General features: G+C 34.0%; 1 protein-coding gene and 1 long non-coding RNA gene across 2 annotated transcripts in view; both read left to right on the top strand.

Annotated features, from left to right (window-relative positions):
* The first annotated feature begins 4,701 nt into the window (after positions 1-4,701).
* On the top strand, positions 4,702-9,627 carry LOC141491955 (uncharacterized). The gene is made up of 3 exons (XR_012469809.1): positions 4,702-4,847; positions 5,562-5,756; positions 9,350-9,627. It is a non-coding gene; the product is annotated as an uncharacterized LOC141491955 (long non-coding RNA).
* A 126-nt stretch (positions 9,628-9,753) lies between these two features.
* The window catches only part of LOC141491330 (pinopsin-like), a 291,048-nt gene continuing 286,592 nt past the window's right edge, over positions 9,754-14,209 (top strand). Inside the window, exon 1 of the mRNA XM_074192172.1 lies at positions 9,754-10,096. Coding sequence (XP_074048273.1) covers positions 9,754-10,096 — 343 coding nt within the window. The remainder of the gene's footprint in view (positions 10,097-14,209) is intronic.

Raw genomic sequence — 14,209 nt, 5'->3', positions numbered from 1 at the left:
CTCAAGTACTCCTGACTCCAGGCCTGGTGCTCTATCCACTGTACCACCTAACTGTCCCCAATTTTAAGAATGTTTTAAGAATGACATTAAGCTGAAAAGTAATTTTGCCTGTTATAAATACCTAAATTAACTATAAGGTACATATGAAGAAAGATGGTATCTGTATCCAGAGAAAGAATTGATAAATAGAAATATGTATAGAATAATTTATATATATATATATATACATACATACATATTTATAGACCTATTTGAGTCTAATGGATCCATTTATAAATTGGAGGGAAGAAAAAGAAGGAAAAAGAAATCTATCTGATCATTTTTTAATATTTGAAAGAAAAAAACAAGTTGTGCACAATAGAACTCTAGTTTCATGTGCAATCATCTTTTTTATTATATTGTTTGTACTTATTTAATTCCATGGATTAAAAATAAAATAGAGTAATAACAACAGAGAACTCCAAAAAATTGATTCAGCAACTCTCCAAATAAAAGAACCTTAAAATTTGAACAAAGCATTCGCTTTGATTTCCCCTAGGAGAAAGAAGTAGTACTAACCTAGGTGTGACTCACTAGGAGATTCCCATTTAAAATTACCTGTCACCTCTTCTCCTTCCTTGACCAAAGAATAGTTTTTTTTCATTTTTAAATAACTATTTTAAAAACATAGCAGGTCAGCTAGGTGGCACAGAGGATAGAACACCAACCCTGGAGTCAGGAGGACCTGAGTTCAAATTCTGCTTCAGACACTCACTATATACCAGTTGTGTAACCCCATTGCCTTAAAAAAATAAAAGCAAAAACACATAGCAATCATTATTAGCTACTAAATGATACAAAAATGGCTGTGAAATGTGAGCAGTACCAAGGGGGAAGAATACCCAATGGTAAGGTCACTAAAGACAAATTTTCCCTACTTCAAAATTTTTGCCTAGACTGAATCCTCTTGATCACCAAATGAGACAATCAATATCAGGGTATCTGTAATATAGCTGAATTATAACTGATTTAAAACCCGGTAAACTTCTCATTTAAATGAGCTATTCTGAACGAGAAGCAAATAGGTTTTTAGCATAAAGGAAGATTTTCATACTATAATCAGGAGGGCACTGAAAGTGCTACTTGCTAAGGTAGTAATTTCAATTTATACTAGACTCAGTTAAGGTATTATTCAGCACAAAAAGAAGGAAGCTTGGACCTGAGAAGCTGCATGATTGGAAAAAAAGAGATGAACAGGTTTCATATAAACCACTATTATCACACTGCATTATAATATTTCTTTTTTTCTCTTTGGTTTCTCTGATGTATGAGAAAGCAAGAATTTAAAATAAAGACACTGGAAAGTCAAATCTGAAACAATGTTCCCATCATCATGGACTGAAGTAAACACAAAATATCTTATTTCCAATGGGGAATTGAATATAACTCCAGGACAAAAAACAAAGCGAGAGTTCTGATAAATGTGGAGCTGCCTTGGTCAAGGTATCAAATAGATACCTTGGGAATGTATTTTGACTTCAAAGTTAAGAGACCAAGGGATAATGGATGGGAGTTATTGTAATCAGATTTTATAAATATTTTTAGAGGTTGAATTGAATTGAATGCTAAGGTAAAATCACTATAGCTAGTTATTTATAATTATAAATTTTATCATGTGTTGTGTGGTAAAGTGGAAAGGTTATTTATTTTATTTAGATTCAACCCTTTGTGATTGACATTTACTGGTTAAATCATTTAACTTCTCTGAGACTCAATTTTCTATTCAGTAAGAAACCAGACAAAACCAAACAAAATAAATTCTTGTTCACTCTTCACTCCTTGTACAGAATTATTTATGGTTCTCAAGAGAGAATCACATGCACACACATACACACATATATGTGATGAAACATAATTATAAGCAAGGAAGAGATACACTGAGATAGGTAGAGATTAGAAGATTAAGTCTGAAATCTTGTTTTATGAAAATTAACATTTGATAATGAAAAGTCAATCTTTAGTAAATATCCTTGCAACCCCTCACCTTTGCACCCCTTCCACAATACATCAAAGGGTGATTAGTGCAAAAGCAATTGTTTTTAATAATTTGTTTGGTCATTTCAGTCATGTGTGATTCTTCATGATTTCATTTGAGGTTTTCTTAGTAAAGATACTAATTTGTCATTTCCTTCTCCAGTTTTATAGATGAGGAAATTGAGACAAATAGGATTAAGTGACTTACTCAGGGTCAAAGAACTAGTAAGGGTATGAGGCTGGATGAATATGCTTGATTCCAAGCCCAGTGCTCTATCCACTATGCCACCTAGGTGCCTTGTGCAAAGAAATAGAGATTACTATATTCGCCTCATGGTCTACCTGGAAATAAGGAAGATTTGAATTTTTTTTCTTTATCAGGACTAGTTCTTTACTTTGTATGGTTCTTATTTTGATTAACTCCAGTACAGTTTTATGGAATTTTACCATTTAGAACAAAGTTCTACTGTATAGAGGGTGCTCAATAAATATTTATTGGATCGAACAGAATTTCAAGGAAACAAGTAGCTGGATGAACGAGAAATCCCTTCAGCTGTTTCTGGCTTTGTTTTCACAGGAGCTTCTCCATAATACAAGAAAGAAATGCTTCCTATTCTTTCACAAAACCATGATACAATATAAAGTTTTCCTTATCAAGCTTTTTCTATAACTGTGACACAGATATTCAGTCACAGACTTCTATAATAACTTTATCATTGTTCTAATATCTTAATGTCCTAATAAATTTAATCTCCCCTGTTATAATGTCTTAATCTTCTCCATAAATTTTCAGCAACTTTGGCAGAAGTTGCTATTTCTTATAACACTGAAATAGTTTACATAAAATAAACTTGAATCTTCTAACAATAGACAAGCTGTCAGAGTTAATTTTGCAGTCTGTAATGGAAGATTCCCAGTGAAATCCAACTTTAACAGCAAGATGATGCTTTTAGGGTTATCTGTATATTTCAATGCTTCAGAAGATCTGTGATTTGGATAGGATGGATACTCTGTAAAGTGCTGTAGAATATGTTCATACCATAATAGATGGAAAAGAATCATCTCTTGGTACATCTTCTGGGATGAGGGTCTCTGAACTATTTTAGGCTGGTCCATATTCAACTGGGTTTGAATATCAACCCCTGTTTGGAGACTTTCCAGTGAGAGGAAGCTGTCCAAGTTTGATCTTCACTCATGTAGCCCTTTAGAATCAGGCTCAACTGTTTACCACTTGCTAAAGCATTTAGTCCCCAAGAAAAACATACACAAAGCAAATTCTACTAGTCTAATATGCTGATATATATTGATGATTAACTAAACTATATATTTAGGGTAATCCATGACAATTCATATTAAATAGCAATACAATTTTATCTGTTTTGCAAATTAGTTATGGAATATGTAGTTCAAAGATTTATATAATAAAAATCAGTTTTTACTTCATATTTTTTATTTCAATACTCTTCCCACCTCATTTCTCTCTGCCTCTCTGTCTCTGTCTCTCTTTCCCTCTCTTTATCTCTCTCTCTCTCTCTCTCTCTCTCTCTCTCAGTCTGTCTCTCTCATTTAACTCACCATTTGATTTTAGTTAAACCTTTGGACATGTTTCCTCATGTATTGAAAAAGTTGTAGAGGTGAGTAAAAAATGTTTAACTTTTAAAGACCCAATAAAATTATATGACATGAAATTTTCTTCAGACCCTCCTGATTTCTAGTCTAGAATCTTTCCATTGCACCATACTTATTCCTTGCTTTAATTGGATATATCTGTTTGCTTGGGATTGGGATTATTTTGCTAACCATCACAGTTTTCCTTCCCAGAGCTACAATGAAAACAATACAGATACTCTAGTTATATTCTTGAAAAAAATGTTATTTAGTTCTTTTTTTTTTTTGGTATGAGATTCCTATAACTGGGTGAAAACTGTCAGCAAGCAACAGAAAAGGAAATAGTCACTATAATTATCACGTTTCTCTAATCATTTTATTTTCTAGTAATTCTCATATTTGGAGTTTGAGTCTTTGAATATGATATAGAAATATATATGCAAATTATATGTGAATTAGCAAGCAAGCTCTAAATTCAGTCCTTTAAAACATGCACAAAGATATACATCCCTCGAGGACTATGACACAAACTGTTGCTTATTTCATGTTTCATTGCTTATAACATAAAATAACTTCCAATCTTCTGAGACCAATTTGTTGTGAAATTAAAATAAAATTACCTGGATTTTCCATATATTTAAAGAGTTAGAGCTGTTTAAATACCTAGATCTACACTGGTAAAATGTCTGGGATTCTCTTTAAGATGATGTAGGAAAGGAAAATCTCTTGTAGAAATATATCCTTCTTCCTTTGAGTTGAAAAGGGACCCACATTTCATGAAGAACACCAAAAAAGATTAATATAACTCCTCAGTGAAGAACATCTCTTCATAGAACCTCCCTCCTTCAGTGAGGTAATGCATTCTTTAGGATTAGAATACAAAGAAGGGGGCATAGAATATCTATGCTGCTCAAATGGAGTACCAGGGTGACTCTTCCAAAGTCACTTAACCCTCCCTACATGGGTGCTTGCTGAGTGCTTTGTGGAATTGAACCTTACTAGATCAGTTTCTTTTTCTGTAAAATGATGGGAAGATGGACTAAATGATCTCAAAGGTCCTTTCCATTTCACAGTTCTGTGTATTAACTACACTCAAAGTGGCCTCCTTTTCAGGGCAGACAGTTTTTCTGTACATTTAAATATAACTCCTTCTCTCAAACTCTGGAGCCATCTTCTATTTCAACTGCCTAGGAGAAACGAAAAGGTTCTGGAGCTGGGGTCTGCGAGTGAGTTTTTTTTTCTTTTTAAATAATATTTTCAAAATATTTTAATATTTAAATTTAATATTTAAATTTAATTAATTTTAAATGTAATATTTAAATAATATTTTCAAAACTCTTGCAATATAATTGATTTTAATCATAATCTTATTTGTTTTATTTTATTCATTTAAAAACATTATTTTTAGAGGGGATCCATAGGCTTCACAAGATAGACACACACACACACACACACAGACACACACACACACACACACACACACACACACAGACACAAATATAGACCCCGCCCCGCTTCCCCTTCCCTCCCCCACAAACTGCTGATGGGCAGGAAAGATAAGTATCACCTTCCCAAAACTCCCTCTTTTGCCCTTGTCAACACTTCGGGGGGCCACAAGGGGAAAGCTGCTGGACAGCTCTCAGGGGACAAACAGGGAGGGCGGCATAATACTGATTGGGAGGGTGTAGGGATACTGGCGGGAGAGCAGCCAATTCCGTTGGGATGGGGGTGGGAATGGGGTGGAGTCGGTCCCTGTCCAGGGTTCCAAACACTAGTAAAGATAGTCCAAGTATCCAGAGGCGCATCTACTAGAGCTACGAAAGGCAGTAGAAGAGAAGGCTCATTCACCCGATGCTGGGGAAAAATAGACAAAGTGCAACGGTTCAAACCTCCTTCGCTAATCATCACTTTGGTTTTTTGACCTTTCCACCTGATTTCAGGAAGGTGAAAGTGGGGACAGAATAAAACAGTGAAGTTTGTCTTTAAAATTTGTTTGATGCTCAACCTCAACACTTTGGGGACAGGATGAAAGTGGAATGAATAATCTGAAGTGAAGAACATGAGAAGGGCTCCCCTATTAGCCTGCAAAGTGGCCTGGGATCAGAGTTGCAGAAAGGTTTGCAAACATATGGAAAGTAAGTACTTTTTGACCCAATTAAGAATGAGTAAAATCTCCAGATTTTTTTGTTAATTGTCTCTCTCTCTCTCTCTCTCTCTCTCTCTCTCTCTCTCTCTCTCTCTCTGTGTGTGTGTGTGTATGAGAGAGAGAGAGAGAGAGACAGACAGACAGACAGACAGACAGACAGACGAGACAGATGAGACAGTCAAAGACAGAGAGGGAGAGACAGAGAGGAAAGAGACAGTGAATGTGTTTGTGAGACAGGGAGAAACTAAGAGACAGAGAAACATAAAAACTCACAGAGAGAAAAGCATCTGTCAGAGACAGAAACAAATAGATAAAAAGACAGAGGCAGAGATAAAGAAACAGAGGGAGAGAAAGACAGAAAAAGGTGGAAACAGAGAGAGCAGAGACAGAGAAAAAAATGATAAAGGGACAGAGAAAAAGACAGAGATGGCCCATAAAGGATCTTTCACTCAATTGATCCCATGATATGTTCTTATGAAGCATAGGTTGTTAAATATAAACACTGAATCAGATCTAGTGGACTGGTAACAGGACCTTGAATGATACAAATAATATGTTATAGGCACACCAGTTTACTCTCTAAAAATGAACATTTAGACCTCTGGAAAACATTTTTACATTCAAGATAATTCTGGGTTTTACTTCTGAGTGAACACTTCTGTGTCTCTCTTAAATTTCCAGAACATCAGTAAAAAGAATGGTAGCAGTTATGATGAAAGAGAAAAAAAAGTATTTCAATTAAAAATAATATCTTACTGTGTTAATTTTACAGTATAGGTAAATTCAATGATGTAAAAATCTACCATCCTGGTCTTTCATTGCCAGTTAAGAGCCAGTATTTTTTTTTTTGTATAACTGGGTAAAAAAGCTGTCAACAAGCAACAGAAAAGGATATAATCACCAAAATTATCATAAGTTGTTCTAATTATTTTTAATTTCCTAGTAATTCTCCTATTTGGAGTTTGGATCTTTTAATATGATCTAGAAATATATACAAATTTTATGTGAATTCACAAGCAAGTTCTAAATTCAATCCTAGAGTAACTGAACTGGAACTGAATAGATATTATATTGTTTCTAAAAAATCGAGAATGTTTAAAAAAGACTCTAGGGATGTTCAAGATATGTACTCAGAAACAGCAGTGATACCAACTCTTTCAAAAGGTTGCTTTTAACAAGAGTTTTATTATGTAGGATAAAGATATTTATTAAATTAACTTTGAAATGGCTATGTTAATTTTTTAATAGCAACATGATTTAGAATTAAAAGTTCAGAATTAAACTAGACAATGCAAAATATTTATATTTTGAACATTTTGATATTTAATGCAACTTGCCTTAGTTATTCAATCATTTTAGCTCTGTCTGACTCTGTTACTTCATTTGGGATTTTCTTGGCAAAGATACTTGAGTAGTTTTCTTCTCCAGTACATTTTATCAATGAGGAAATTGAGGCAAACAGAGTTAAGTGAATTGCTCAGAGTCATAAAGTTAGTGAATGTCTGAGGCCAGATCTGAACTCAGAAAAATGAATCTTCCTAAATCCAGATCTGGTATTTCATCCACTGGGTCACTTAGCCCAGGTGAGGTACATATAAGCATTTTATCTATGATTGCCTATTTCCCAGGAGTGCAAAACTTTAGAAAATAAGTAGATATACATGTACATATATAAATTTATATATTTTAATATATACAAGGTATCAGTTGTTAAAAAGGAAAAACAAATTTTAGGCAGTAGCTTCAATACTGATAATTTGCTAATGAAAACTTTTCTTTCTAGACCAAATAATGGATTTTTTTAATGTCTTCTATTTTTTAAAGGCATAAAGAATATGATAGCAAACTTGAAAAATAACCTTTTTCTTTTCATTTCTATCAAATCAACAAATGTATGGGATTAATGAGAGTCTGGATTTGAGAGTCAGTTGCAGGCAGGTGCTAATTTTAAAACAATGAATGACCAAGATCCCCAAGCATGTAGAAGGGGAAAAAGCATTTTCCAAAGCACTGAGTCTTTGTGGAAACCCTCAGTGAATAAGAAGACAAGTTTAGCCCAGTTCCCTGAACATAATCATATGAGATGTTATACAATAATTTATAGGTTCATAAAGTGCCTTCTTCAAAGTAAACCTCCTCAAAGTTAGTACAAGTGGTTCCCTATTTTATAGATGAAGAAATTGATGCTTGGAGAGATAGAGATTTGTTCAAAGTCTAACAGGCAGGTTCCTTGTGAAGACAGGATGTGAATATGGATCTTATGACTAATATAGTAGACAGAATGCTAGGCTTGGAATCAAAGGAAAGACAAAACCCTGGTTTAACATCCTAGCTGTTTGACCTTAGTCAAGTCAGACTTTCTGGAACTCACTTTTTTAAAATCTGAAAAAAAGGTTGTATTAGATGATCTCTAAAGTCCTTTCAAAGTCTAAATCTATGGTTCTAACACATCACGTCTATTGCAATGATGAGCTCTGTAGTCATTTGTTGAACAAATAAGAAAGCAGCAGAGGGACAAGAGAATTAATCAGAAACCTAAGAATGCAAATAATCCATAAAGTTTTGTCTATTAAAATGAGACTAAAGGAAAGAAGGAGACTTCTTAGCCTCAAAATTATACTGAAAGTTGAGACCTGACTCATACTTGGGACACTAATACTAATTTACTATGTGAAAAATTGTGTTACTTCTCTGGATCTCAGTTTCCTCCTCTGTAAAATGAGAGATGATCTCTGATAATGCTTTTTATCATGACTGATACAGCAATATCAAATTAACTGGGTGTCATTTCAGTCAAGTTTGACTCTTCTTGACCCCATGGGGTTTTCTTGGTATAGATATACTAAATTGGTCTGCCATTTCCTTTTCATTTCACTGATGGGGCAAACATGGTTAAGAGACTTGCTCAGGATTGCACAGCTAGTAAGTGTCTTAGGTCAGGTTTGAATTTAGGAAGAAGAGTCTTTCTGATCCTCGATCTGGCACTTTGCCACCTGGTTGCTCTAATTGAATCCTAACAAAATACACACACACACACAACACACACACACACACACACACACACAAATTATGTTCTTTAAGATTTACCTTTTAGGCTTGTTAAGAATGTTCCTCAAAATACTTACTAAGCTGTGTGATGTTGGGCAAATCACTTAACCCCATTACCTTGCAAAAACCAAGCTAAAAAAAGGAATGTTCCTCAAAACAATGTAACAGGGACATGGAGCATGTTTGATTTTTCTATGTCCTGGTTACATCTAAATAAGAAAACTGAGACTCTTAAGAATTTAAATAACTTTTGTGGCTATATATATATATGACAAAAGCAAGATTTGACCCCAAGTCTCCTGGTTTCAAGTGCTGAACTTTTCCTACTACATCATATGGCTTTTCCATGTTTGTATTCTTTTCAAGTGTGCATGTATGTGTGTGCAGGCATATTGTAGCAAATGCAAGAATCTTTAAATCTTATCAGTCACATTTCTAGATTATAATAGATTATAATTGAGATACTTTATCATGGTATGAAAATGAATATTTTAACTTTCATCTTCTCTTCCCTTCTTTTTTTCATCTCCTTAGATTACTTGGCCATGAAGAAATTATGTTGGCTTTTGTCACTTGCCATTTGCCACTGAGGAACTCTCTTCAACCTAAGGAACAAAACATCATAAGGAAACATTGGAAAATTTAGCCTTCTCTGTTTCCAGAATGCTTAATTGCTCAAGAAATGATTTCTAACAAATCAAGATTAAAAAGCATTCCCCTTTCAGATTCCTCCTGAAACCAGGTACTTCTGATTTCAAAGATTAAATAAAAAACGTTGGTCCTGTTCACAGAACTATTTGTGGGTCCATTGCTCTCAGACTGATTTATTCACTAATGCTTAGTAAAAGCTTGAAAGACTTTAATTTTTATTTTGTAGCAACTGGAAGATTTGGAAAAAGAATTTTATTTTCTGAATTTTTCTTCATCTGGTATCCAGAATGAGTATCAATATGACAACAAACCTGAGCTTTGGGACTCTGCTGACTGATCCTGAAGAGAAGCAAAGAAATGGGCTTTCTAGAACAGGTCATACAGTTGTGGCAGTATTCCTTGGTATAATCCTTATCTTAGGTTTCATCAATAACTCAATTGTGCTCACCCTCTTCTGCAAGTTTAAAGTCCTTCGAAATCCTGTGAATATGCTTCTACTGAATATCAGTGTCAGTGACATGCTAGTTTGCCTTTCAGGCACCACACTGAGTTTTGCATCCAGCATCAGAGGAAGGTGGATCGGAGGCTACCATGGATGCAGGTGGTATGGCTTTGCCAACTCTTGCTTTGGTAAGAGCCCAGACGTCTGAAGTGTCTTATCAGTCATAATCAAGGTCATAGACATTTTATTTTCTTGAATGTAGTTATAAATCTAAGGAATCTTAGCTTTTATGTGAGTATCCAGGATGTGATAAATCAAAAGGTTTGTGCCTTTTGGTTTGTTTTGCAGATTCATCATCATGCCTAAATAATTCTGCATTTTCCCTTTATTTGAACCACAGAAGTGAAAGAGAAATTGTGTAAAACTAATTTTCCACAGATGACTTATATTGCATCTTATTATAATTTGCTGTTTTTGATTATTCATTTGAAAGAGCATATGTTACTTAGAAAAGTTGAACAGTGAAGTGTAAAGAGAGTAACCAAGTTGGTTACCAAGTAAATCCCTTAGGAACAAGACTTCTCAAAGACAGCCCTTTGTAAAAATCATTTTACTTGGTTGGTTATAGGCTTTCTCTGACTATGTAAAAAATGACCTGACATCTCTGATAGAATTTAACTTCTAAAAACTTAAATGCCTGAAAGTTTGGTTTTCTTGGTTGTAATGATAATTTATACTTAGAATTTATGGATAGCTCAGTGGCACAGTAGATAGAATGCCAGGCTTGGGATTAGGAATTCAGACACTACAGACTCTTGACAATTCACAAAGCTCAGGTTTGTTGACAGATTGATACTATTTCTGGATACTCCACTGTAAAATGAGTTGAAGAAGGAAATGGCAAACCATTTTTTTCAGAAATCCTCCCCAAAAGGGGTCACAAAGAGTTGGACAAGACTTCAGGCAACTAAGCAACAGAAATAGAATTAAGGAAATTGATCCATCAGAGAAACAGTGTGGTAGAGTAGTTATAGAGCCAGTCTTGGAGTCTGGAAGTCCCTAGTTGAAAGTCTTATCTTTTATATACAGTGGTTGGGACCTTGGGCAAGTCTCATAAGAATCCATAAGATTGTGGATTGTACAGTAAGTGTCCATTTGCCCTGGAAGAGGGATTCTCTTCACCAAGATTTTTCTATTCCATTGACATTTTAGGTTCTGAATAATAATGATGATGATGATGATAATAAATATAAATAGTATAATATAATATAAATAGTATAATAACAAATATAAATATAAATAAATATTATATTTATATAAATATATAAATGAATATTATATTTATATAAATAATATAAATATAAATAATACTAAATAAAATAATAAATAAAATAAAATATAAAATATATAAAATCAAATAAAATAATAAAAAATAAATAAAAATAAATATAAATAGTTCCCTAGAGGAACTTTAGAAGTCATTCATTTCAAATTCCTTATTTTATAGATAAGAAAGTTAAAGTTCAGGAAGAGAGGTGACTTGCCCAGGATCAGAGAGATGCATTAAAGAAGTATCTTTTTCATAAAAAACAAAACAAAATACAAATCTGTAATCATAACAAAATAGGCTCTTAAAATAGTTATTAATAAGCAAATTCAAGAGGCTTTGGAATATTGATTAAGCTTTCTGCACAAACTTCTGCTATTAATTTTTATTTTATTATTTTCAAAAGATTTGTATAAAAGCTTTGCTTTGGGAAAAAATGCTAAAGATCTGGCTAGAATAGCTTTTGTAGACCAAAATATCCTGTGTAATTTCACTTTGGATAATAATTTTAAATGATGCCTCTATTCTTGAAAACAAGGATGTGGTTTTTGAATTAAATAATAAACCCACTGAATTATTATTGATAAATTATTAAAAGATGAAAGTTTGAAGACTAGTTCCCCTTATAATACTCATACTTTTCTCTGTGACTGCTTTCCTTAGTAACTAAGAAGGGATAAGGGGAAAGAAATTGGGATCCCATGGATAGGAATTGTCCCATAAGTCTTTACTCTGTTCTTGGTTCTGAACTGTAATTCTTTGGCATATTACTAACCCAGAAAGGAAGGTAAGAGAGAGGAGAGGAAAAGGAATAGGATGACAAATGAAATGTCCCTTTTGGGATACTGATACTAACAAGTAACAAATCTGATTTAGAACTGAAAAGTTCTAGACAGTGGGAGTTCTTGACTAGATCTGATATTTGGTGAAGTCTATGGACCCTTTGTCAGAATAAGTTTTTTTTTTTTAATGCACAAAATAAAGTACAGAAAACTATGAAGAAAGATAAAAATTAATGACAATTAAGTTGTATTTTTTCTTCCCAAGTTTATAGATTTCCTGACATTTATGAATAGATTTCTTGAGAATCCATGTTTAAAAGGTTCTGTTCTAGATGGATGCCTTACCTTTACCAGGCAGTCATTTAATACTTAGCCTTGGGGCGGCTAGGTGGTGCAGTGGCTAGAGCACCGGCCCTGGAGTCAGGAGTACCTGAGTTCAAATCTGACCTCAGACATTTAATAATTATCTAGCTGTGTGGCCTTGGGCAAGCCACTTAACCCCATTTGCCTTGCAAAAACCTAAAAAAAAATACTTAGCCTTTAGTAATGGAAGAGAACCTGGCATGTCCAATTTTCAACTCAAACCTTAGCTTCTTAAGAAGCACTATGAAGTGTTCTTCAAGTCCCTTCTTAGACCTAAGGCTTGAAAGTCCTAGGGGTTTCCTAAGGTCCAGAGGCTAAATTACTTTCTCAAGATTAAATCTCTTGTGTCAATGGTGGGACTTAAACCCAAGTCTTTGTGATTCTAGGCTCATCACTGATTCATGCTTTCTCTAGACATACCAAATTTTGTGTTGCTTCTTGCTAGTTTCAACTTTATGGAGTAACATTTTTGACCTTTCCCTGAACTTTGACTACTATATCTTTTCTGTCTTTTTTTCTCTTTGTTTCTTTCTTTCTTCTTTTTCTTCTTCTGCTGCTGCTACTTCTCTCTCTCTCTCTCTCTCTCTCTCTCTCTCTCTCTCTCTCTCTCTCTCTCTCTCTCTCTCTCTCCCTTCCTCTTTTTCTCCCTCCCTCCTTCCTTCCTTTTTCTTCCTTTCCTTGATTGTAAGTATAGTCCACAATCTAAACCTCACTGACATGGAGCTTTGACCTGCTCCATTTTCTGATCTGGCCTCTCAACTCCTAGGATTCATTATCTTGGTTTTGAATTTAGAATTTAGCCTTCCTGAACTTTAGAGTTCCCAACTCAAGTAGTCCCTCATCTCAATCTCTCTAGCAGTAGAGATTACAGGTATGTGCCACCAAGGTAACTATCTTCTTTGGGTCATACTCATTTATGCATTAACCAAAGGTCTACCACAGTTGGGTAAGATTCCTATGGGTCTTTAAAATTTCCTCTAGTCTTGAATGGTGAATATTTTTAAGCTGATTGTTACTTTTATTAAGGTGGTAGTCTGGGATTGTAGTTTCCCTATCTGAATTTTCTCTCTTTTCCTCATCCACTTTTCTGCTTCTTTAATTGCTGCCTACTCTCATCCATTTTTTTGGGGGGGGGTTGTATTACACATTTATGTTATTTTCAGTTCATAGAACAAAACAAACATTTCTTTAACAAAGTACAATAAAAAGATAATTGAACATAAAACTGCAATTCTACCATGTACAACTTGCTATTCCCTCCAAATATTCAACAAAATTATTATGTAAATTTCTCCCCCCCTTCCCTATCCTGGGGAATGCCTGCCATTAGACAAATAGGTATATATAAAATTATTCTATACATTCAATTTATTAGTTATTTCTCTGAATGTAGATAAATTTTTATATGCCTTTTCTTTTTAATTTATGTATTTATAATAGCTAAGATGACTTAGTCATTCAAAGTCATTCTGATAACAATATTGCTGTTACTATATGCAGTATTGTCTTGGTTCTGTTCACTTGCTGTTCATCATTTCATGCCAATCTTTCCATGCCTTTTTAAGATCATTGAACTCATTATTTCTTATAGCATAATAGCATTCCATCACACTTATGCATCACAACTTGTTCAGCCATTCCCCAACTGATGAGTATCCCTGTAATTTTCCTTTTTTTTGCTACCACAAAATAGTTGACATAAACATCCCATTCACATTCAGTTATAATTGCTATTTGTGAATTTCCCTTTATCTTATTTTTATTCACTATTTTATTTCTCAGCCTCTCTTTTGCCCTATCTCTGTTACTTTATCTTCTCTCCCCATTTG

The sequence above is a fragment of the Macrotis lagotis genome, chromosome 6, assembly GCF_037893015.1.
Source record: "Macrotis lagotis isolate mMagLag1 chromosome 6, bilby.v1.9.chrom.fasta, whole genome shotgun sequence".
In the NCBI taxonomy this organism is placed as follows: Eukaryota; Metazoa; Chordata; class Mammalia; order Peramelemorphia; family Peramelidae; genus Macrotis; species Macrotis lagotis.
The sequence above is the reverse complement of the archived record's forward strand: the minus strand, read 5'-3'. Positions and strand labels throughout refer to the sequence as shown.